Below are 24,530 nucleotides of genomic sequence, written 5' to 3' on the forward strand. Positions count from 1 at the left end.
TGTTGCAACATCTATGGACTTTGTCTGATTTTGTTGAAATTCTGAAAAGTGTTGACTTGGAGATCACAGTAAGATGAAATAGAATTCAATATGAAAACATTATAGAGGAAAAATAAATTTTTTTTTTTGTTGTTAAGAGAAGAGTTCAGTTAAGACTCAGGAAAATTTATGAGCCAAATGACATTTCATTGGGGTATATAAAGAAAAAAAATGATTGGAAATACAAGGACAAACCGACACAAATACAATAGTACATTGGAGATTTGAGATCATTTCTACTTCTTTGAAAAGACAAGTTAGTCAAACAATAAATAAAAACTCAGGGTGAAAGTTTCTCTAGTCAAAGTACCAATGACTTTCATGCTACAAAATCTGGTAGTCAATTCTCAGTCTTTAGCTTATCTGATTTCTCTCAGTAGAATCTGACACAATAGAGCATTCCCTTTTCCTTGAAACATTTTCTTATGTGGCTTTTGGATTTTCTTCCAATCTTATTGGCTGCATCTCTTCAGTCTTCTTTGTTGCATTTTCTGCAACTCTTCGCCTATAAATGTTGGTGTGTCCCCAGAGTAGCTTATCCTTAATCTAAACTAGCTAGCTCCCTAGATAATCTCATCTTGGCTTAGTGCATTAATACCAGCTAGATGTTGACAACACATATTTATATTTCTAGCCTGGATTCTTCCTTAATTTCCAGGCTCGTGTGTCATCTTCTCTCTGGACGTTTCCCTGTTGATAATGCAGAAATAACTCAAAATTTGCACATTCCAAACTGAACTCTGCCCTGTCCCAAACTTGTGTCTCTCTCTCTGTTTTGTCCATCCTTCTAGTTTCTCAAGCCAGAAGCTTTAGAGTCATCTGTGGTTCCTCTCTTCCATATCACTCCTATAGTCAATCTATAAACAAAGCCTGTTGTCTCTATTTTCAAAGTCCATCCAGAATTTGACTGTTTCTCAATATCCGTAGTACAAGCCACAATCATGCCACATATGATTATTTCAATAACTTTCTAATTAGTCTCCTTGCCCCACCCACAGCTCTAGTCACAGCATACAAATTGAAGTGATCTTTTACATCTAAGTACATCATGTCTGCAGCCAAGACATCAAGAGAAGGTTGAGACTTGGAAGGGCAGCAATGGAAGAACTAGGAAAAATCACCAAGAGTAAAGGTGTGTCATTAGAGACCAAGGCTAAGATCACCCACACCCTCATATTCCCAATTACAATGTGCTGATGCGAAAGTTGGCCAGAAAAGAAAGCTGACAGGAAAAAAAAATGAATTCATTTAAAACATTGTGCTGGAGAAAAGCTCAACGGACATGTTGGATGGCCAGAAAGAACAAGTGGGTCCTAGAGCTAATTAAGCGTGAAATATCAGTGGAGGCAAAAATGACAAAGCTGTCTTACTTTTGGCACATCATGATAAGGCAGGGTTCTTTGGAAAAGACAGTAATGCTGGGAAAAACAGAAAGCAACAGGAAAAGAGGAAGATCAAATGTGAGATGGATTGACTGCATAAAAGAAGCCGTAGGTATGAGTCTACAGGAGCTGAGCAGGGCTGTTGAGGACAGGACACAGATTCACAGGATCGTCGGGAGTCAGAGCTAACATAACACACACACACACACACACACACACACACACACACACACACACACACACTATGCCACTATTTCACCTAAAACCTATAGTGACTTCCCATGTCACTCAGAATAAATGCAAGTCTGTACAATGACCCTACATGATGATACCTTTTTGCCCTTTTCTCTTTCTCCTTATCCACTGGATCTCCTTGCTTCTGCACAGCGACCTCCTTGCTCTTCTTCAAGTTGCCAATTAATGTCCTGCTCAGTCTTGCCCTTGCCAGTCTTCTTGCTTGGAAAACTGCCCTCAGATATGGGTGGGGCTCACTCCATCCATGCCTCGGACTTCTACTCATTATCATCTGCTAAATGATGATGTCTTTCTTAACTGCCCTATTTTAGATAGTACCCCATTCCTATTTCCCACACCGCTTAGCACCGTCTAATATACGCTAGCTTTTACTTGTTTATTACTTTATTTTTCTGTCTACCACCAGTGTAAGCCCCACGCGGACAGGGATTTCAGTTTGTTTTGTTCATTTCTCTTATTCTCAGCATCCTGAACAGTGTGTGGAACATAACAGGCATTCTATAAATATTTGTTGTCTATGTGGATGAATACCGCATAGCTGTAATACTCTTATAAGGTAGTGAACTGAAGAGTTGCCAGCTCCATCTTCTAAAACCCACACCGGGAAGAAGGAGAAGCCTGGGTCTGAGAAATTAACATAAAACATCCAATACACCACAGAGAAGGGTAGGGACTCTTAATATCTAGTGTGTGTATTTAATGGGGATTAGGGAGAGGTGGCAATCTAGGGTCGCTGGCTTTAAAGAGGGTGGATAGGTGGAGGGGATGAGAGGTTTTAACTTGCGCTCTTAAATTGCAAAGAAGACTATCACGTGCCCCATTGCCACTGCTGTGAAACAAATCAGAATAACCCAGACTGCCTGGTGTGAACAGGATTAGATAATGTATTTTTTTGTGGAGTGAGCTTTGGTTTTGTTTTTCAAGGCATTTGCCCATTTCATCTAAGTTGTCTAATTTATTGGCAAATATTTTTCAAAATACCCTCTTGTTATTTTATTTTATTTCTTTTAATTTTTATTGGGGAATATTGGGGAGCAGTGTGTTTCTCCAGGGCCCATCAGCTCCAAGTTGTTGTCCTTCAATCTAGTGGAAGGAGCAGCTCAGCTCCAAGTCCAGTTGCTGTTTTCAATCTTAGTTTCTGGGGGCACAGCCCACTATCCCATGCGGGAATTGAACCAGCAACTTTGTTGAGAGTTCGTGCTCTAACCAACTGAGCCATCCAGCCACCCCCCTCCACTTGTTATTTTAATATCTATGGTGATGTCACCTCTCTCATTCCTGATATTGGTAAACTAAAAACTTCTGTGGGGGTGACAAACTGTTGAAAACAAGTGAGTACAGGGCAGTCACTCTTAAGAATTAGCTCCTCCAATCTCTTGCTGACCCCTGCTCCACCCCCGCCCCCAATGGTGGATTACTATATAAGGAATTTGTCTCCCAAAAATGCCACTTTCAGAGAGTTAAGGGAGAATCCACAGAATTGCTTAGTAGTATGGAAATTAAATTGGTAATAAATAATAGTGGGGTCTCTGGAAATCCCAAAATATTCATGAACTAAATAACAGACTTCTAAAGAACTCATGTATCAAAGGAGAAGCAAAAAGGGCATTTAAAAATATTTTGAACTGAATGAAAATGAAAAGACAACATATCAGAATTTGTGAAATGCTAAGACAATACTTAAAATTTATATCAATAAGGGCACTCTGTTTTGTAATTTATACCCCTTTGTTATCCTCATATAACATATATTACAAATGAAAAAACATTCGAAACCAATGAATTTAGCTTCCACCTTAAGAAATTAAAAGACAAAAAAGAGCAAATTAAAACATGTAAGCATAAGAGAAGAAATAATAAAGATAAAATCAGAAAACAGTAAAATGGAAAACAGAAAAAAACAAGGAAAACATACAAATCAAGGAAACCAAATGCTGATTCTTTGAGAAGATCAATAATATTGATAAAGCTCTAGCCAGATTTATTATTAGGAAAAAAGAGAACAAACCATCAATGTCGTGAATGAGAGAGGTGACATCACCATAGATATTAAAATAATAATAAGGTAATATTTTGAAAAATTTTTTGCCAACAAATTTGACAATTTAGATAAAATGAGCGAGTGCCTTGAAAACTACAAACTACCAAAGCTCACTCAAGAAAAAATAGATAATCTGATTATTTCTATATCTATTAAAGAAATGGAAAATTTAGCTAAGATCATTTCCACAAATAAAACTCCAGGCTTAATTGGTGAATTCCACTAAACATTTAAAGAAGAAATAATACTAATTCTACACAAATTCTTTCAAAAAATGCAAGAGTAGGGAATAATTTCCAATTCATTCTATGAGGCCAGTATTTCCCTGAAACCCTCTCTCTGCCATATGAGGGTATAACTAGAAGTTGGCACCCAGAAGAGCTCTCACCAGAACCCTACCATGTTGGCACCTGATCTCTGACTCCAGCCTCCACAACTGTGAGACATAAATTTCGATGGTTTATAAGCTAGCCAGTTTATGGTATTTTGTTAGAGCAGTCTGAACTAAGACATTAACCCTACTCCCCTGGTCTCCCTTTCTCCTATAGGTAAGAGCTTTTCTTAGTTCTTGGTTTATCCATCTGTTCTTTGTTTTTTACATCTAAGTAAATATGTATATAAATATGTTCCTATTACACCATTCTATCTTTATTACACAAGGGGTTACATACTACATTTGTTGTTCCATACGTTGCTTTTTTTCACTTAAAAATGTAATCTTGGCAATCACTTAATATTGTGCATAAGTTTTTTTCCTCAATTTTTTTGACACTTCATAGAATTTCTTTCTTATTTATTAATAAATTATAAATTTATAAATTTCTTTATAGTTTATTAACCAACCTTCTGTTGATGGACATTTGGATGATTTTTAATCTTTTTTTACTGCAAATAATGTCACAATGAATAACCTAGTGCCTTCATCGTTTAGTAACATTGGCAGTATACTTTTAGGTGAGGTACCTATTAGAAAATGTGTTGGCTCCAGGGACAAACGCATATTTGTTTAAGTATTGCTGAATTCCTCTCCATAGATATTGCGTCACCATTTTGCATTCCCATTAGCAGTGGATGAGAGGACCTATTTCCCCACAGTTTTATCTTCAAAGTATGTCGTCAAACTTTTAGATTTTTGCCAATCAGGTGAGAAATGGTATACTGGGGTGTTGTTTAGACGTGCATGTTTCATATTATGAGCATCTTCTTTTATCGTTAAAGGCCGTTAGCTTTTTTCTCCTTGTGTACTATCTGCTTATACCATTTTACTATTTTTCTATCAGATTATTGGTGTTTTGTTTTCTATCAAATTTCCAGGAGTGCTTTGTATATTATGATATAGATTACAGCTACCTTTTCTTTGTTTTTGACTTTGTCTATAGTATTTTTCCATGTAAAGTCTTAGAAAAAAAGTTTAGGTAGTTGAATTTACTACTGCTTCTGGATTTTGCATCATAGTTAGGAAAAGTTTCCCCACTTGTGCTTCTTCTAGTACTTTTATGTTATTTATTTTTTTTCCTTTTTACATTTGGATCTCTGATCTACTTGAAATCATCCTAGTGTATGGATAGATATTTGAATATAATTTTAGATTTTTAGTTTGTTTTATCTGTCTCTCTCTTGATTGCCAGTGCCACACCATTTAAATTATTATGATGTTTTAGGATGTTTTATTATCTGGTAGTGCTGCTTTGCACAATTTCTCATGCCAGTAGCTTTTTTTTTTTCCCCTTAGGGTTGTCATGATTATTCTTCTTATTTATGTATACCTCAGTCAGTGGATAAATGCTCCAGCTTCCAGGTCCTCTCATAGGACACTTCTAGGAAATCTTCCACTTCTTAGACAGATCCGGTAGGATTACACCCAGGCGCCTGACTGTTACTCCTCTCATTAACACCTGCTTTATTAGCTTTTCTCCCTTCTTGGTCTCATTTCCTCACCTCCTCACTTGTGCCTCCTCGTATCACCTTCCAAATAAATGACAAGTCTTTGTCTGGAGGTCGGCTTTTGGGGAACCGAAACTAAGAAAGGGTCATGTTTGGATTTTGACCTAGAGGTAAAAGACACCAACTACAGTTACTCAATGGTGCTGTGTGTGTGTGTGTGTGTGTGTGTGTGTGTGTGTGTGTGTGTGTAGGCAGAGAAAGGGAAGAGGAAGTATCATCTTCTAACTTAGCTGTTCAGAATTAGCCTTTTTAAAAAGTTTATCCTCCTGATTATTTCCCTATAGCCTACAGCTGCTCTTTATAGTTTTCAGACTTGGAGCTTCTCTGAAATGCCCCTGGGAAGAACTCATCTTCCACATTTTGAGCTGACGTTCTATCTTATCTACTTTTTCTTATCAATTTGATCCCCTCTGTTTTATGGTTTTCAGTTTATTTTTCAATCTTTTGAATATATCACTGTCTTTCTTCTTCTTCTTCTTCTTTTCCAGTATCTATATTGTATATGTCTATATTGTTGAAGCAAAAATTTCTAGGCACGTTTATCAAAGCTTCAAAATGTGTTATCTATCAATGAGGAAGTTAGCTGTTAGATAATTCCAAGCAAATTCGAAATGACCAGGAAGAAAATTAGTTTAAATATCTTAAATTTTTAGCTAGGCACAGACTGCTATTTTACTTCATATGGTTATAAAAAGAATCACATTCTTATCAGTGATGGAGGGCTTAGATTTGTCAAATGGATGAATTGGAGCTGTCTTCTCATAATTGCCAGGTATGAACCATTAATCACAAATAATAAATATAGTAGTCCCCTTTGTCTGTAGAGGATATGTCCTGAGACCCCCAGTGGAAACCTGACACCTACATATTCTGTTTTTTCTTATACATACATACCTATGATAAAGTTTAATTTACAAATTAGACACAGTAAGAGATGAACAACAGTAATAAGATAGAACAATTATAACAATATACTGTAATAAATGCTATGTGAATATAGTCTCTCTATCTCTCTCTCTCTCTCTCTCTCTCTCTCTCTCTCTCTCTCTCTCATAACCGATCTGATAACCTAGGAGGCTACTAAGTGACTAACAGGCAGAGAGTATATACAATGTGGATACACTGAACAAAAGGACAATTCACATCCTGGTGGGACAGCATGAGATTTCATCACGCTACTCAGAATGGCATGGAATTTAAAACTTATTAATTGTTTATTTCTGGAATTTTCCATTTAGTATTTTTGGACAGTGGTTGACTGCGGGTAACTGAAACTGCAGAAAGTGAAACCATAGATAAGGGGGAGACTACTATAACATATCTGAGAAGAAAATAAAAAGCAAATTGATTTCTAATAATTGAATATACCTAGAAACAGGTTTATCCCCTGACAAAAGACCAATTAGAGGTCAGCACTATCAGTAATATTCATTAGTTTCAACCAAAGATGCTGACCATATCAGTTGCCTGATTCTCAGTTTCGGGAAAAAAATCAATCTCTCAATCTCTCTCTCAAGCTCTCTCTCTCCCTCTGTTTCTCTCTCTCTCTCCTACTCCCTCTCCTCTATCTCCTTCTCCACCTCCTCTCTTTCTCACTTTCACTCCCCCCTCCCTTCCTTTTGGTTTAATAGGTCTGTTAACTCTACAGTCTTGTACACATAACATATAAAATTTTAGATTCTGCTCTTTCTCCAAATATTATATAGAAAATATTTCCCCCTGTATTACATATTCTTTATATTCATTAATTATAAAGACAAATATCAACTCAGAGTGACTATACCACTGTTTACTTATCCACCTATACAGATGTCTTTTTTATTTGTAATTAATAAGTAATCTGTAGAGTGATACTTTGAAACTGCAAATATGCTATTGCCCAATAACTTCTCACAGTGACTTTAGCATCGTTTCATGAAACTAGCCTAAATTAGTTATTCCTATGGTAGTAACAAACGGTTATGCTTTGTTTCTAACTACATTTATTAGTTGGCATTCTCCTGTAGAAAAGAGCGTTTCCTACCCCCAGTTTTATTTTACTTTTGTATTGGTATAGATTCATGAATTAGTTTTCAAAAAGTTAATGAGTATAATGCATTACTATCATTATTTATTTTAATTATCAAATTGTCCCATTGCCTTTTATCTCTTTTTGACATGCTCACATTAGGTTTTGAGCACTTCCTTAGTTTCTGGCACGATATTTTCAGCTCATCTTATATTTTTCATTTCCCAGTCCTGGAATAATTTATTTCTCTTTGAAGCCCAACATCCTTGTAATAGAGAAGTGTGTTTAGAATCCAAAATGTGGACACTAAATGTGCTCCTTGCTACTTCGTTGCTTTCAGGCCCTTGTGGTGGACATAACTAAGAAATAGATTTCTTTTAAAAATATTTAAATATTTCCATATTTAGAATCATATTTTTAGTATAGATTCAAAAACTTGAGTGATTAGTTCAAATAACATGAATATTTTTAAGACTATTGATCCTTATTATAAATTCTTTTCCAAAAGCTTTGATTATATGGGCACTTGTTTTGCTATATGTTTACCAGAATGCTATATCTTAATTATTTTCTTTTTATAATTCTATCAAATACATAAAAATTATTATTTTTAAAATTAACTTCTTTTGATTATGAGTGAAATTCAATATATTTCTGGTTATGTTTTTTCTTTGGTGAATTATTCTAGCCCTTTTTCTTCTAACATTTGCAATATTTCGAGATTTTTCTCTTCTTTTATTTTGGTTGTCTATTTGATTAAGTAAGGTACATACTTAACCTGTGGACCTTTTTCCTAACTCAATAGATTTTTCCAGTGAAACACAGAGATTTTTTTTTTCCTAGTTAATAATTAGCAAAAATTCTATAATATGATCAAATAACAATCAAATATGAGGTATGTGAGGAACAAGTTAAACAGGTTACTTTTTTACTAATAGTGTCAAAAAATAATATAAAAACTTGGTTTTCCTCAATCACATTACTTTCCTTTGTGAAAGTGACTTCTAAAGAATTGAAACAGTTAAAACTTACACGTTCGTTATTTTCTTATTCTTTTTGACTGGGTCTCTAACCTTGCCCATAAAGCCTCAAGATGTAGGTAAGAAATTTACTTGTGTACCAGCTAAGGAATGACTAGGTTGGGATAATTTCTATATATTTTTTTTTTACCTTGTTTTCTTTCAACTTAATTTTCACTTGTTTTTTTTCTCCCCTCACCCCAACTAGTTTATAAATACTGAACAGATATCTTGAACTACCCTCCCCAGATTTTGCATTTTGGTGGTCATATTACCCAATCTATAAACAGAGACAATTATCATACCCAGCAAACGGTCACCAGACTTATGTCACTATAGAGTGTTGTTGGGAAATATAATTTGGATTTGAAAATACTCATATTTCTTGCAAATGTATATAGTGTATGATAACAGTGGAATACTAGGTTTGAATTGTGATTTTTGTGAAACCTTTGTTGTCCAACATATCTCCTAACTGGGTGGAAAACACCTTTAGCTTCTTCCAACCCTACAGTTTCTAAATTTCCCCACGCCTGTACACCCACATCCCTCACCCCAAGCCTTGCCAATGCAGTGTCAGCCTGGAGGACAGGGTGACTTTTATGTTTCTTCTACCCCAAAGGGGAACATTTTGAACTTCATCTGTTCAGAGAAGGTGTCTTTTTGTATTTCCTCTAGCCTGGAAGGAGCACCTTTTTGTACCTTGCACAAAGGTTCCATAAGTATCACAGTGGCCCTGAAGATGTGGATTGTGTCTTACTCAACTTGGTACCTCCCACAGTGCCTGCTACAGAGACGAGTCACAGGACTTGAAGAAGAGTGGTCGTTCTCGAGTTCTCTTTCTCCTTTGACTCTTGTAATAACTTGTTTTAAAATCCTGTTGATTTTTTGAGTCTAACATCTTTCGCATTCATGTTTTCCTTTGCATATCCATTTACCCAAACTGATGTCCTGCTGATTTCTCAAGAGGACAATTGCAAAAGTCTCCTGATGGGCTTTTTTCCCATCCAGCTCTTGATTCTTCCATCCATCTATTTGACAAATATTCTAGTTACTTTCTATTTATCAGGTACCATGGGAGATCCCAGCATATTAGGTGTGCCACTACTTGGCTGGTATTTCTTACCATACTGAAATGATCATTTTACTATTTTATATAAACATTTCAATGGTTCTTCATGGCTTTCAATTGAAGCCCAAATTCAGCTTTATATGTAATTTGGACCCAGGTTCTTTCTATCTTAGGTTCTATTATTCTTCTTTATGACCCACTTTCTCATCAAAGTGGATTAATTGATTTTCCCTGAAAACATCCCAAGGATTCTCACCTTTGTGTTTTACTCACGACATTCTGTCCACATAGAAATACCAGGCTTCTTATTTTTCTGCTAGCTGAAATCTTGTACATTTTTCAGATTCAATTTATGCTACTCCTCCTATAATTCACTTCTAGTTCTTCACCCATAAAGCATTCCTGTCATATATGTACTCACATTACTTTAGAATGTCATATACATTCTAAATTGGATTGTAGTCTTGTTCATGAGTCATTTGCACTGAGAGTACTTAGGACCGTGAGGTCCAGGGGAGATGTCTTGGTCATCACTGATTGCCTCATAGGGTCCAGCACAATATTTTGCAAAAGTAAGGATTCCATAAAAATAGTCTATGTGGGCAAATACAGATGTGCCCTCGTTAGTACATGCTCATTGGGAGGGAATTAATGATCTGAGACTAGTCCGGAGATTATCTAAATGTCTGTATCTGGCTAGCACTACGAACTATACCGACCATCAGCATGTATGGCATCTCTTGTTGTAGCATTAAATCACATATCAGTTAACCTTTATATTACTTTTCTAGTCATACATGATAAGTACTTAACATGGAAATGGTGCTTGTATTTGACATTTGTGGCTAGGGAGCCATCAGTGGCAAAATCTAAAGTCTGGTCAGTTTTAGATTAATTCAAGTCAATTCAATTTAACGAATGTGTCTTGAGCACATAATCAGCTGTGATTAAGATCCCATATTTGGTTCGTATGACTTTTTCCTTTTTGTTAAATACAGCAAATTGTTTCCTACCATCAATTCTTTATTTTATACTTTGTAAATTTAGATATCAGACATAATTATTTATTGGGAAAATGTTAAAATACCAGGATATATAATAACCTAAATATTTTTGTTTTTCAGATGATTTCAGCATCACTCAGAAATTTATAGAGGAGAAATTTGGATATATGTGAGTTTCTCTAAAGTCTTTTTGATGATTATGGTGTTTATCATAATATTATCTGATATATTCCAGAAATGTTAATGCTTCTCAAAATAATTTAATTAAGTAGACAGCATATCAAAAAAGTAAGTACAATATTAATCATAAAATTCAGATGAGGCAATTGAATCATCAAGAAGTTGTAAAATTTATAGCCTCATACTTCGATAACTTCCTGAGACTAGTCAACAAGTAGATGTTCCTGTGAGTTTTTGTTGGACATACGTGGTATATCTGCAGGTAATCACTGTGCACTCTGTGTGGATTTTTGCAGCACCACCGTTGCCTTTGCTCAATATATTCAGGAGGCATCCTCTGAAGGAGTAGAAATGTTAGTGAAAGCTGTGACAGAATACAAAGATCAATGCTTGGCTAATGTGATATTCCCATAGTGTTCAAAATTATCAATAAGTAAATTGTTTGCATTTCTTAGACAAACAAGTTTGTCAACACAGAGAAATTTTGGCTTAAAATAAAAAGAGAGATGCTCCATGTTCTTCATTTTTATTTGGCCTGACTTGGGTATTTAGGGTAAGGTAGTTTTCTAGGAGAGTTGCAATTCTATATTATGACGTACAGGAGAACTTGGCAATGAGCTTGCAGTCCATGCCATATGTATACAGACACAGGGCAGCAAAATGCCTGCAAAGTGCACAGAAGTACAGAGTTACCCTCAGCTGCCTGTCTCAATATCTACTCTATCATCACACCCTATTTTCCTAGCCTTTCCCAAATATAGTCACCATCTGCATCTCTAGAAAAGTATTGCCAAATACCACTACTAAATAAGTTACCAAAATATTCACACTCTGACCCTGTCACATTGGGAGAGGGGGGAAAAAGCTGTCATACAAGGGAAAGATAGGCAGCAAAGAAAAGTAAGAGGTTAAGGGACCTCAGGATAGGGTAGAGAAAGTTTCCCAAAGTGCAAAATGGTTGTCAAGGGTGTGGGTCAAGATACTGTGCTGGTGATATTGGGAAAATTGCAATCTTTTTTCCTAAGGGTGATACTCACTCGTCATTGTGTTATCTCAGAAGGTTGAGAAACTTCACAATGAATGAAAAGTGCCTTTTACTTCTCTGTTGTCCAGAATGATGCTTTACTGGAAGTGATGTGTGCTAGGGAGGAGCTACCACAGAAGCATAATTTTTCCCATTGCTGCAGTAAGGTTGGCTTTGAAAGAAAACTCTGTTTCTTTCGTAATGGGAAAGCTAATGTAGGGTTTCTGCCTCCTCTTCCTACTCTGGATCCTGAAGAGAAATGCCAGCCTTATAAAAGTAACTGAATCTTTTCTAAGCAAGTAAGTTTAATTTTTCTAAGCAAGTAAGTAGAAAAATGATCTAATTAAAGAATTATTCTTAAGCTAAAGAATATCTAATATCTATTCCAAAGGAACATGGCTACATTCATTGAGTGATTAATTCACTTAACATGATTCTGTGTGCAGTGCAGGGGATATAGACATGAATAAGATATGAAACCTGCTTTCAAGATCCTTTCATTAATGATCTGTATTTCCTAATGTGATAAGCCCTAGCACAGAAGTGCTTGCATGGTGCCAAATTGCTAGTGGAGGAAATAATACAGTCTTCCCAAAGGGAAAGTGCAGCTTTTACTGAGGGTAAACATTAAATCAATAAATGTTTAGCAAAACTCTGGTTTCAATAGCACAGTAATTGCAGAAGCAGAGACTTTTTCTTGAAGGCTGGTATACTCATTGAAACTTAAATCACAAGTTTATTTGAACGTAAGTGAATCTGATCCCTGAATCTCAGATGGAGTACGCCTAGGTGGCTAGTCTTTAAACAAGGGAGAGCTGCCCACCATCTGGCAGCACGGGGACGGGAGGGCAATAGCTATATCTCAGTGCTCAGGATTGGAACTGCAAGCATCACTCTTATTTTAGAAGTGGCCATTTCAATGACACAACTTTGAAAACTTTTACTGGAGACTGGATAATGCTGCCTTATACTGACAACTTCTGTGATGTGAAATTCTTCTTCACACTTTCATTTTCACAGCTTGATCTCTTTGTCTTTTCCTATCTTTCCTTTCCCTTCCATTTTCTTCCCTCCTCTTGTCTACCATTCCTTCATTTCTTTCCTGTTTCTTTCCTTTTCTGCCTTCTCTTTTTTTTTTTCTTTTATAGCTATATCTCTATGAAGTTTCCAGAAGGAACCTCTTTGTTTTCACCCCCACACTTCTAACAGTCACTGTTCGGTTTGAGGAGATAACTAAAACACGTTGCAGAGAACAAGACAAAGCCAACTGCTTTCAAACAAAGGTGGGCATTACATTTATTTGATTAAAGGATAAGGAGTTACCCAACACAGCAGATCCTTATTTAAAATTAAATTATAACAAAAGAGTTGTTTACCAGTTATAATCATTCTCTTTCTACTTTTACTGGTTTTTACCCCATTGGTCACCTGCTACTGATCTTAAAGTTCTTATTACCTGAGACCCTCAAAAGACAATTTTCCATTTCCAGAGTCTCTCTTCTGGCTTTGTCTTCCTTGTAAATTGGAAGAAAGCCTTGGTGAGTTCATATTAAGGTAAAATATTCTGTTTTATCTTCTGTTTTTGTCAAGGCTTCTTTTAGCTAACTATAAAACAGAATCATCGCAGGAGAGATGGACGAGCTCCCAGCACACTGCCTTGCTTGCCTTCCCACCAAGTGCGAGTTGTCAGAAAGACAGGGCCCTCTTTATAATGTGCCACAAATGCATGTTCTGTTGATATGTAAATTTACTACAACAAACACTGCCTAGATTTTCTGTTTCTGAACAAACATTAGAACAGTTTGGTTGACATGTAGTTAAGCAATAATAGAATAGTGGGATTTTGCTCTTGCTTCAACAGAATTTTCACTTTCTCCTTCAGGCACAACCTGTCATACAATATTTAAAAGCATTGTCTTCTTATCAAAAAACTGTCTGTGGGGCATATTGGAAATTTGAACCTCAAGTCTTAAAATCTTTGTGAGTTTTATAATGTGTATCTTGTCTCTACTCATATTTACTTGTCTGTGTTCCATTTTTGTTAAATCATTAATTGCTTTCTATTTATACTCCTCCTAGATCCCCAGAGGTTTTGAGGTGGGTCTCAGTCTATGTAGCAGCTCAGAACCAGGACATTAGGTGGGAATGAGAAAAGACTCAAGAAGTAGGGACACCCCAGAGAGAAAGAGGGCTACTTCTGAGATTTTTTTTTGTTGTTACTTGGGAATCTGAATTGGTCTGGGAGTTCCCAGCCAGAGTTTTGAAACTTCCAAGTGCTTTAGACTGACTTATCCAAACATCTTTGACCTTAATGACTAGAAGACAACATTTAAGGATAAATTTTACCTCAACTGCTCACCCTAACCAACTAGTAATGGTGCTAATGCAATGTCTCGAGAAAAATTCTGAGATTTCAAATAACTCAGCAGGAAAGAGCTCTGTGATAGATTATTTATGCTTGCGATGAGTTCACAACAGAAAATGGCAGTCCTTACAAAATGTGCTTTGCTATAAACTTCATGGAAATAAACATATCTCTCAGGCCTTTTATCCTCAGTCCTGATCCAGGACTCAAAATATCATTTTAGGATTTTCAAAGTGTTCATTCAGGCTGTGCAATGTATAAACAGTTATTTGGTAAAGATATCTATGAGAAAACAAGGGTACCAATGCTTATTGCAGCGATTTATACTGTCCCATCAAAGAACGGCCTCTTGTCTTACTTACTGTTCAAGTTGTTTTAGTGATTTATCAATTTTTTCTTTCCAGAAGCATTGCTGTACTTAGTCAAAAATTCCCCAAGATTGAGTTTAAGGAACTTACCTCCCTCCTAGAAGATGTTTCTTCCAAGTATGACGGCTGCTGTGAAGGGAATGTTGTGCTGTGCACCCGTGACGGGGTAAATATTCTCTCTCCCAGTATACAGGGGATTGTTTTTAGAGTAGTCAGCAGATTCTGTTTTACATGGCTAAACATTCTTGACATAAAACTTCAGGAATTTAGTATTTGTGAACATTCATTTTGGCCAAAGTTCTCTGTAATATTGCAAATCCTCTTTTAGAGATATTAGAAAACAGTAGTAAAGCTCAGAGAATGATTTGTTACCATTATGTTTTTAAGAGCTGCTTTCTCTGAGTTTCCTCAGGGTATTTAGGAACAGTCTTTCCAAATAAGTCGATATGTAAATTTAAAATAAATTTATTCTTTAAAGTGATTCTCCAAGAGCATAAACTGGTCAATATATTGACCTAGTTTAAGTTGTTCATGCACACAAAGGTAACACAATTTCATTTAAAATATCCTGACTTGGTTGAAATTAGACTTTTTATTAATGATTTTTAATTAGTTTTTACTGTTTTAAATTCACAGTGAAATAGCATGTTAATTAAGCAATCTGAATTTTAAAATATGAAGATATGCACATTTTATTTCAAGCAGTGGACAACAGATATCCCCAAGAATTATTTTTTTCCTAACTGTACTCCAGTTAAAAGCTATCTCACTTGCTGTTTATTTTTGTATTTTCTGACTGTTTATAGAGATGTGGGCTTTTTAATATTAAATACAGTGTACCGAATTAGAATATAAGTGAAGATTTTTCTATGATGTTTGGAGCTGAGACAAAGGGATTATATAATATCCTTAATTTTCTGTTTGATGTCTTTATGGAAAAATAAGAGGAATTGAACTGTAGTTCATTCAAAATAGAAGTGAATTCCAGACAATAAGAGACGTGTTGCCTAGAATGATGATGGCCTTAGGTGAGACGCGTATATGTTTGCAAAGACTGGCTCTCTGGTTCTATGTGGTTTATTGGAAACATGGTGCCAACCCCCATTCCATTTCTCACCTCAACCCAGAACTTCATCCCATTCCTCACCCTCAGTGTTCACCAGAAGATTCCAGGCAGGAGAAACAGCTTGAACAAAGTCAAGTGTTCTGGAATAGCCTGGTGTTTTGATGAAACTCAATGTAGTTCATGTGAAGTTGGAACAGAGAGGAGGGAAAAATGTACAGACTCGTTCTGGCAAGTCTGGAGAAGGGACTAGGGGGCCAGATCAGCTTTTTAAAAAGTTATTCAACTAAATGCAAATCCAAACCACCCAATGAGATACCACCTCACACAAGTCAGAACGGCTATTATCAAAAAGTCAACAAATAACGTATTGGCGAGGACTAGCACAGCCACTATGAAAAACAGTATAGAGAGTCTTCAAACACTACAAATAGATATGCCATATGACCCAACAATTCCACTTCTGGGTATTTATTCAAAGAAAATGAGGACACTAATTCGAAAAGATATGTGCACCCCTGTGTTCATTGCAGCATTGTTTTCAATATCCAAGATATGGAAGCAACCTAGATGCCAATCAATAAAGAAGATGTGGTATATACATACAATGTAATGTTATGCAGCAATAAAAAAGAATGAAATCTTGCCATTTGCGACAATATGAATGGATCTAGAGGTATTATGCTAAGTGAAATAAGTCAGGCAGAGAAAGACAAATACCATATGGTTTCACTTATATATAGAATCTAAAAACAAAATAAGACAAACAATCAAATAAAACAAAAACAGAATCAGAAACAGAGAGCAAAGGGGTGGTTATCAGAAGAGAGGGGGTACGGGAATGATTGAAAAGGGGAAGGGGAATATAGTCAATAATATTGTGATAAGTTTGCGTGGTGACAGATGATTACTAGAATTACTGGGATATAAAAATGTTGAGTTACTATATTGTACACCTGAAAGTAATATAACCAATATAAGATTGTATAACAACCATACTTAAATAAAAAATAAATTAAAAAAGTTATCCAACTAATGTGTAAATAAGATAACATCACCCTCTCCCTTATTCCCAAAAGTTTATGTGCAGGTCAGGATTGCAACGAGAGTTAGGGAGAGGTGACAGAGTAAGGTTTTTTTTTGGGGGTACATTATTTGATAATTTGAACAGCTTCAAATTAATAGTATCTATAGGAAAATGACAACAATGAGTAGGATAGCTTCTTATGTTTCAGAAGTCTTCTGGTAATTGCTGTAGTGGTTCATTTGTTTACCATTCTTTCATTTACTTATCAAATATTTATTGAGTTTCTACTATGTGATTGGCAATATAATTTTCAGGCCACAAGAGAAGAAAGCTACGATTATAGATATTAAATAACATGTCTTTGGTGGTCCTCACTGAAGCACAGGTAAACTCTTATTGGAAAGAAATATTTAGAATTAAAAATGTCAATATACCAGAGGAGTAGGGGTAAAGCATTTAAAAGATTAATATTTAACAATGAAAGCGTGTTTATAATAGTCCATTTTTCATAGTTATATCACCTAAAATCCTGAGAAATAAAGTTTGTCTTAATATAAAACCTCATGGATATTAAATTAATACAAAATTTAAATACATTTAACTATCAAATTAGCTGATGAAGCAATTTCGGATGTTATGCTCATCATTGGTTTTACATTCTATTATAAAGGGAAATCCAGCCCTGAAGAAATTGTGAAAATAAAGTCATTTTTCATTCTTACTTGATACAGAGCAAAGTTATGAGCTATATTTGTTTAAAACAAGATTCCATGTCTGGCAAAATCAAAGACTGCTGCGAAAAGAAAATACCAGAGGATGGCGAGTGCATAACTTACTCGAGCAAAGATGATATAATTTACTCAAGCAAAGGATTTATCTCTAAGAGAAGCAAAATTCACTGAAAGTGGAAATGTGTGTGAAGAATGCAATGCTGACCAAGACAGCTTCATGGATGAGTGAAAAAACTCTATATTGAAATTTATAAGGCTAACAGAAACTTATGATTTGACCTATTTTGGCTAATTTGGATAGAAGGAATGGGAACCATTCAAGTCGTTGGGTATTACATAATTTTAAAAAATCATGGTTATAGATTGTAGTGTTTTCACATAATTTTAAGATAATGCATTTATAATGTTATTATAGTGATGGCTAACATTTATTGAGAACTTGATATGTGCCAGACAATGGGCTATGTACTTTATATAGATTATCTATTTTAATTCTCACAAGGTCATGTAAAATAAATATGATTTCTCCCAAACTGAGGGACAGAGAAATTAAATAACTTGTTCAAGTTTCACAGCTAAAAAATAGAAGAGTTAGAATTTGACCCCAGAAGGTCTAGTCTAAAAAGTTGCAGGTTTAACTGTCAAGCTATGCCACCCACAGCTGTTCAGGGGAAGACTAGTGGACTTGAGCCAAAGGGCCAAGATTTCACTCATGGTTGAATCACTGGTTAAACTCCCTGTGCTTTAGTTCATTACATATAAAATTCATGCAATAGTCATTCATTCAAAGTTTATTGGTAATGAAATTTAATCCAGGGACTTTACTAGGTTAAACAGGGTTTCCATCCATAGTTAGCTTTCATCACTATGGGAAGAGAGGCATATACAAATGAGTGCAGGAAATGTTCTTTTATTTCTGATGGCAGTATGTGCTACGTAATGTAAGGACAGAGGAGGGAGTGGTCCATTCTACCTGGCAGCCCTGGAAAGGCTTGAGAATATAGCCTATGAATGCAACTGAGAAGGCAGATGAGAAGCAGGAGAGGTGATGTCAGAAAAACCAAGATTAATCAAGACAGTCAAAGGCTGCAAAACAAAAGCGTTGAAAAGAGTTTTGTAGACTAGAAAAATTCTTGTGAGGTATTGTTTTACAAAACATGAAGGCCATTTTAACTTATTTTGAATGGATAAGATTCTTTTATGGAGAAGATTGTATTATATAAATAGCGCAGTTGAGTTACTTAGAGAAAATGATCCAGTCTTGAAAAGAGAGTCAGCTTGATTTAAAAAGGAAGAATTCACATCACATGGAATCTAGGTTTAAATTTTATACTTCCATTAATAGTAAGATGCTTAACTGGTCAGAGTCATAGTTTCCTCAGCTATAAAATAGTACTATCTTGAGGACTAAGTGGAATTAAATAAGAAAATGTTTATAAAGGCCAGAAAGAATATCTTTATCTATTATGTCCAAAGCTTGATCCAATCCTTAGCACCTATTAAGGGCATAATAAGCTTTAGCCTTTCTTTCTCCCTTTCTCACTTTCTCCCCAAATCACACCCACCTTTTGGAGCCTCTCACTGAGGCCCTAGAAGCCACTGACAAGGATTTAGAGCTGCAGGAGTGATTACTCCATATTTGACAAGAGACAGGATGAAATAGTGGACAAAGAGGGCTGCTCCACTTACTCGCCAAGATGGCAGTGGGAGTGGGGAGAAAGCCATGCTTCTACCATCTCAAGTTGAAAGTCCGAATACATTTTCCAATAGAATTATACGTGATTTGTATTTTCTAAAGTATTTGTGGCATGATATGAGTATACTATTTCTGATGCTTTATGGATATAATCATTTTAATAATTAACTCTAAATAACTTTAACAATTTTATCCTCTCAAGTAAAAGTGTAGTTAATTTAAAACAAAACATAAAAGAGAATCTTTGTAAAATGATTGTAGTCAAAATGCACCAAACCAGAGGAGGATCTCAGCATCTGAGAGCAGGTTCAGTATTACATCTGACTAGACTAAAAGATCTAAAAGATAGCAGGATTTGGTGCTTTTCTCTCTAAGTTCTAATACAGAAAATATTTTATATCACAGGTTTCTTTCTGAATACTCAAGGAGACATCCAGAACTGTCTACACCAGAGCTTTTAAGAATGGCTAGAGTGCACGATGATCTCCTGAAAGAGTGTTGCAATGCAGAAAACGCTCCAGACTGTTACAGTAATGCGGTGGGTTCCATCATGTAGACTCAGAGCAATAACTGAAACAAAAGAAAACAACAAACACTTAACAATTGATGTCAATGTTTTACTTTAGGAGGTAGAAAATATGATTGACCAATCTGAGTCGACTTTAAATTCACCGAGAAATCATCATTGGGAAGACCAACATTATCCATTTGGGTAATGGATAATGTTTTGAACTACTAATTTGCATAATGTTTTGAACTACTAATTTATGCGTTGATGCAAAGAACTCTTCCCATTAAACATTTTACATTTATATTTTTATTTAGGTACTCTGTATTTTATTGGGCCACTTTATTGCTTCAATAAAGAGGTAATTATATTTATTTTCCACTGAAGTTCAACTGGTATTTCTGGTTAAATAAAATAAAACAGAACTCCCCATAGGATCCTGCTTCCTCCCAACAACGTCTCCGAAGTCCACGCTTAACAGCACAATTTCTACACGGCTAATATGCAGCTGTCTGTGATAGGATTTTGGCACTGTCTCCTCGGTGACAACGTGGTATAAGAAAAGATGTCAGAAAAATTCAGGTTCTGATGCCACCAGTCTTGGCCATGTAACTTCAAATGAACTGCAGTTCAACATCTATAAATGAGGCTAGTGATCATTATCCTTCCTTTATACCATTAGTTCTTACCCTTCTGTTTTGAATCAACCCTTCTGTTTCGAATCAAGAAGGGAAGAAGAGTTCTTACCCTTCTGTTTTGAATAATCTTAATACAACCAACATCCAAACTGACTTGCAAAGGAAATTAATCAGCTCCAAGGGGAGAGGAAAAAGAAGGGTGTGAGTATGTGAAGTCTTTCGGGGGTCCCATCTTCATGCACCTTGTCCCAACATCCCTCAGTTGAGAATACACGTATGTGAAGTGAGGAAGTGGGAGGTAAGGGTAGAGGAAGAGGAAGAAGGAGATGTATTCCTGCTTGTTCTCTCTCCAGTGACTGTGGTCTGTGATTGACTCACGCCCCCATTCCAGGATTCTCAGGTACCTGTGAATGCCAACCTCAATGGATGGCTCCTTGGAAGTACTTCTTCATTCTTTTCCAACTTTCTTTCTCAATTTCTTTCCTAGCAACACCCACTCCACTCCACTCCAGACTCACTCACAATTCACGTGCACACACGTACTTTGTGCACACTTGCATACTTCATGCACACATGCTCACACATGGATTTCAATCTGGTTGAGAGCCGTCTACTTTTTCCAAGTGAATGCTTAGTCTGTGAGAATTATTATTATTTTTTGGTACATATTATTAGGGTTTTTTTAATAGGCTTAATGTAATTAGAGGGTATTAATACTTAGTAGCATTTAGCTGAGTGAGTGTGTACATTGAAGCCATTGTAAGGGAGGGATGAATTCATAGGCAATTGATAAAAGGCTGGGAGCCTGAATTCAAGTTCACTTGAAGAAAGAGTGCTGTTCACTGTCTCCCTGTACCCTATGTGAGTGGTTTAATTTTTCTTTCCAAAATTCAAGGCATCATGCTTCTCTAAATTTAAATAACGTCTTAAATTTTTCTTCCTATATGTATGTATGTATGTATGTATTTATTTAATTTTATTTTCCCCTCTCAGGGTCTAAAATTGGCAGACAAAAGCCAGGCTATTTGAGAAACATAAAGTAAAAACTACCAAAGGTAATACTTTCTATCTCAATCAAATGCCAAAGCTTATTTGGTCACCCTGGCATTTCCCCTCTCATGCTTTGATGTCTATTTCTGGTTCATCCTACATGTCTTGTACCCCAGTATTGGTCCTGTAACGTATCTGCCACTCTTTATGGGGTAGTACTGCTGCTTTTGTGCTGGCACTTCTTCCTGTTCAAGCAGCTTTCTAAGTAGCCAAAGGCACGCACTCCTCTGCCTTTCAGCCAATGCACTCAGTTCTCTAGACCAGAAAGGGGAGGCAATCGAATATCTGAAGGTTGACAGAGATAAGAAGGATTAGGACGGCAGACAGGCTTCAGTCAACCCGTTCTGAGTCTTGCTGCAGCATTTACATAAACAAAGCGTGATATGTTTGTGATTTCAAAAAGATATATAAAGGATGCCCTCTCCTCTACAGTTTATGTAAGACTCATACACACACTTTAGGAACAAAATGTTGCCTAGATATAGCAATGACGTTCAATGTCTGGGAAGAGAGTTTGGATCTACAAGGGGCAAAACATAGTTACCATTAACAATTTTTATATACATGACTTTCCACCACCCAAGTTATAATATTTCATATTCTTTTGCTGCAGAGCATACTATTCTTTCTTCCCAGATTGTGGAGAAAAGAGAGGAAGACCAATTTACCTGCTTTCATCTGTCCTGTGGTGAATTTCATTTTCTGCGAAGAACACAGTAAAAAGATTCTTTTGGAACATTTACCTGAAATTATGTTACTGCAGCAAGCAATAAACAACAAAACTATAAAGCTATTTCTCAAAGACTAATGTCATGTATCAACTTGATAGCAAAACTAAGCAATCAAGAGTCTTTCATTCCATCAGCATTTTGGCTCACTGGCTAGTAAATAAACCTAACTCTATGGAAGGCAGGACTTGAAACAGCAATTGTGGGGGCAGAATCCTCCCAAATCCTGTTCTTGCTGCTACTGGGAAGGAAACGGGGCGTTGAAGGCATACAACTACTATTACTATTACTAGCTGGCACTGAATGTTTTCAATGTACCAAACACGGTCCTAGCTTCTTTTCATGCATTATCTCACTTAACCCTAACAACTCTGAAGTAGACATCATTTCTATTCCTGCTTTACAAACTGGGAATCTGAGGCGAGGGGAGATACACTAACGTGTTCAGTGTCATATGACTAGTAGTTGGCAGGACTAAAGTTCGAGTTCTCTAACTCCATTACAACAGTCTCAGCCCCTGTACATACTATCTCTCAGGTATGGCCATGTTGTATGCCTTACAAAGTCTGTCGTTTTAGAGAGGCAGAAGAGTGACAGTGAGTTTTCTCTCCCTCCATTCAAGCCAAAAATTGCTGTTATGTTGGAGCTGTAAGTACTTGGCAGTGATGTCTGAGGAGAGGGAGTGGTAAGAACTGGGAGGCCAGGAAAGGAAGGTTGGTCACGGGCTCGTGGCCTGACCATCACTACCGTTCTCTAAACTGAGGCTTTTCATGTTTCAGTGTCTGAAATTGAAGATGTGACCATTTAATAGGTAATACATGATAATGTTCAGAGTTCTTTTGGTCTAGCACTCAGAGCACAGTCTTTGGGATTCTCACTCATTTATTCAACAAATGTGTATTAGACTCCTACTGTGTGTGTCAGACATTGTGGATACAAATGTGAGCCAATTAGACAAAGTCCTTGTGTCTCGGCAGGTGGCAAGGACAGTACGCCAGTAAGCACATATGATGTCACAGGTGCAGAAGTGGAAAGAGGCTCCTGCTGTGGGTGCACATTGCCCAGGTACTTATGGAAGCGGAAGGTGCAGGGTGAGAAGGCAATGAGGCGCTTCAAATTCCTTCTGCCATTAACTTGCTGTACGGCCCCTATCAAGTTCCCTACAATCTAAAACCTCCATTTCTTTGTTTAGGGTGGAAGAATGATCTCCCTGTCACAAAGGCTTTACAGAACTGTATTAAATAACTATACTATAATATAAAGTACCCAGTACAAAGACTAGTAGATAACAGATATTGAATTCATGAAGCTATTTTGTCCTTTTACCATTTTCCCAAACACTCTCATTTACTAATGAGGATAACAAATAAGAAAGTTTTACTTAAATAATGGATAATAAGTTCAGCAAACAGAAGTGAAACAGCGCACGTTTAGCTAATCCCATTTGATACCTAATAGTGGATTCTGCTCTGTGTTCAATGCTATACTAAGAACAGTAGATATGAATCCAGAGCCCCAGGAACATGTTGCCATCATAAGACTCTATTATCACAGAGGAAACTGTGATAATTCTCTCATACAATTCTCTACTGATATGTCAGAGAACACACCAATAAAAAGCAGGTAACTACTGCATTATGAAGAAGAAGAGGAATGGTTCATTCAGAACACATTTTGCGTGGACAAGACAGAATTTAGAATGAGGGCAAGTCACTTATATTCTGTATTGCGCACACAAAACTCATACTGATGAATAGAACATACCTAGACTTGATGCAGGAAGAATTTTCTAGTATTAGAGATGCTTGTAAATGTGATCATGGTGCATTAATGAGTGCCAAGACTGCATGTACATGAGTAAGTCACTATCCAGGTTTTTGGTAGGTTCTAGGGATCCAGTTCTAGGTTTTCTAAGGTTCCTTTGAACTCTGTTTCTATGACTTGGACAAGAATTAGGTTTGCTGGGCAAATAATATTTATAAAAAATCATCAGAGTGTCTTATACTTGTATACCATCCATTTTTTTTCTTTTTATCTTAAAGTTCGGTGTGAAGATATTATTCTCTTAGAGAACAAATGCTGTGCTGTCTTTTGAATCTTATCACAAAACCATTCCATTGCTTTTACTTAAATAATCCCCAGTACTTGTCTTTCCTCTCATCTAAAATTCCACCATTAGTCACTATTAGAGGACTTAACATCTGTTTATGTTTTCAAGAGTCTCTTACTCTGAGAGGACGGTTCCCATGGAAGTTAATTTTGTCCTTTTTTTTTTTTTAAGGAATCAGCTTAGCACACATACAACAGTTTTTATTTTTCCTTAAGTGCCAACTCCAATCAATTAATAGTGGCTGTCCTGTGGCATTGTGCTGTGAATGATTCTAAGGC

General features: G+C 36.3%; 1 protein-coding gene across 1 annotated transcript; it reads left to right on the forward strand.

The window, feature by feature from the left end:
- The first annotated feature begins 8,559 nt into the window (after positions 1 to 8,559).
- On the forward strand, positions 8,560 to 22,650 carry AFM (afamin). Its single transcript, XM_033105753.1, is given in 14 exon segments — positions 8,560 to 8,564; positions 8,680 to 8,768; positions 10,885 to 10,933; positions 11,241 to 11,372; positions 12,057 to 12,249; positions 13,117 to 13,251; positions 13,851 to 13,948; positions 14,738 to 14,867; positions 17,523 to 17,642; positions 17,644 to 17,747; positions 19,624 to 19,756; positions 19,845 to 19,930; positions 20,044 to 21,419; positions 22,051 to 22,650. Coding segments are annotated over 13 exon segments (1,314 nt in total). The 3' UTR covers positions 20,084 to 21,419; positions 22,051 to 22,650.
- Positions 22,651 to 24,530: the final 1,880 nt, after the last annotated feature.

This window comes from Rhinolophus ferrumequinum, chromosome 5, assembly GCF_004115265.2.
Source record: "Rhinolophus ferrumequinum isolate MPI-CBG mRhiFer1 chromosome 5, mRhiFer1_v1.p, whole genome shotgun sequence".
NCBI classification, from domain to species: domain Eukaryota; kingdom Metazoa; phylum Chordata; class Mammalia; order Chiroptera; family Rhinolophidae; genus Rhinolophus; species Rhinolophus ferrumequinum.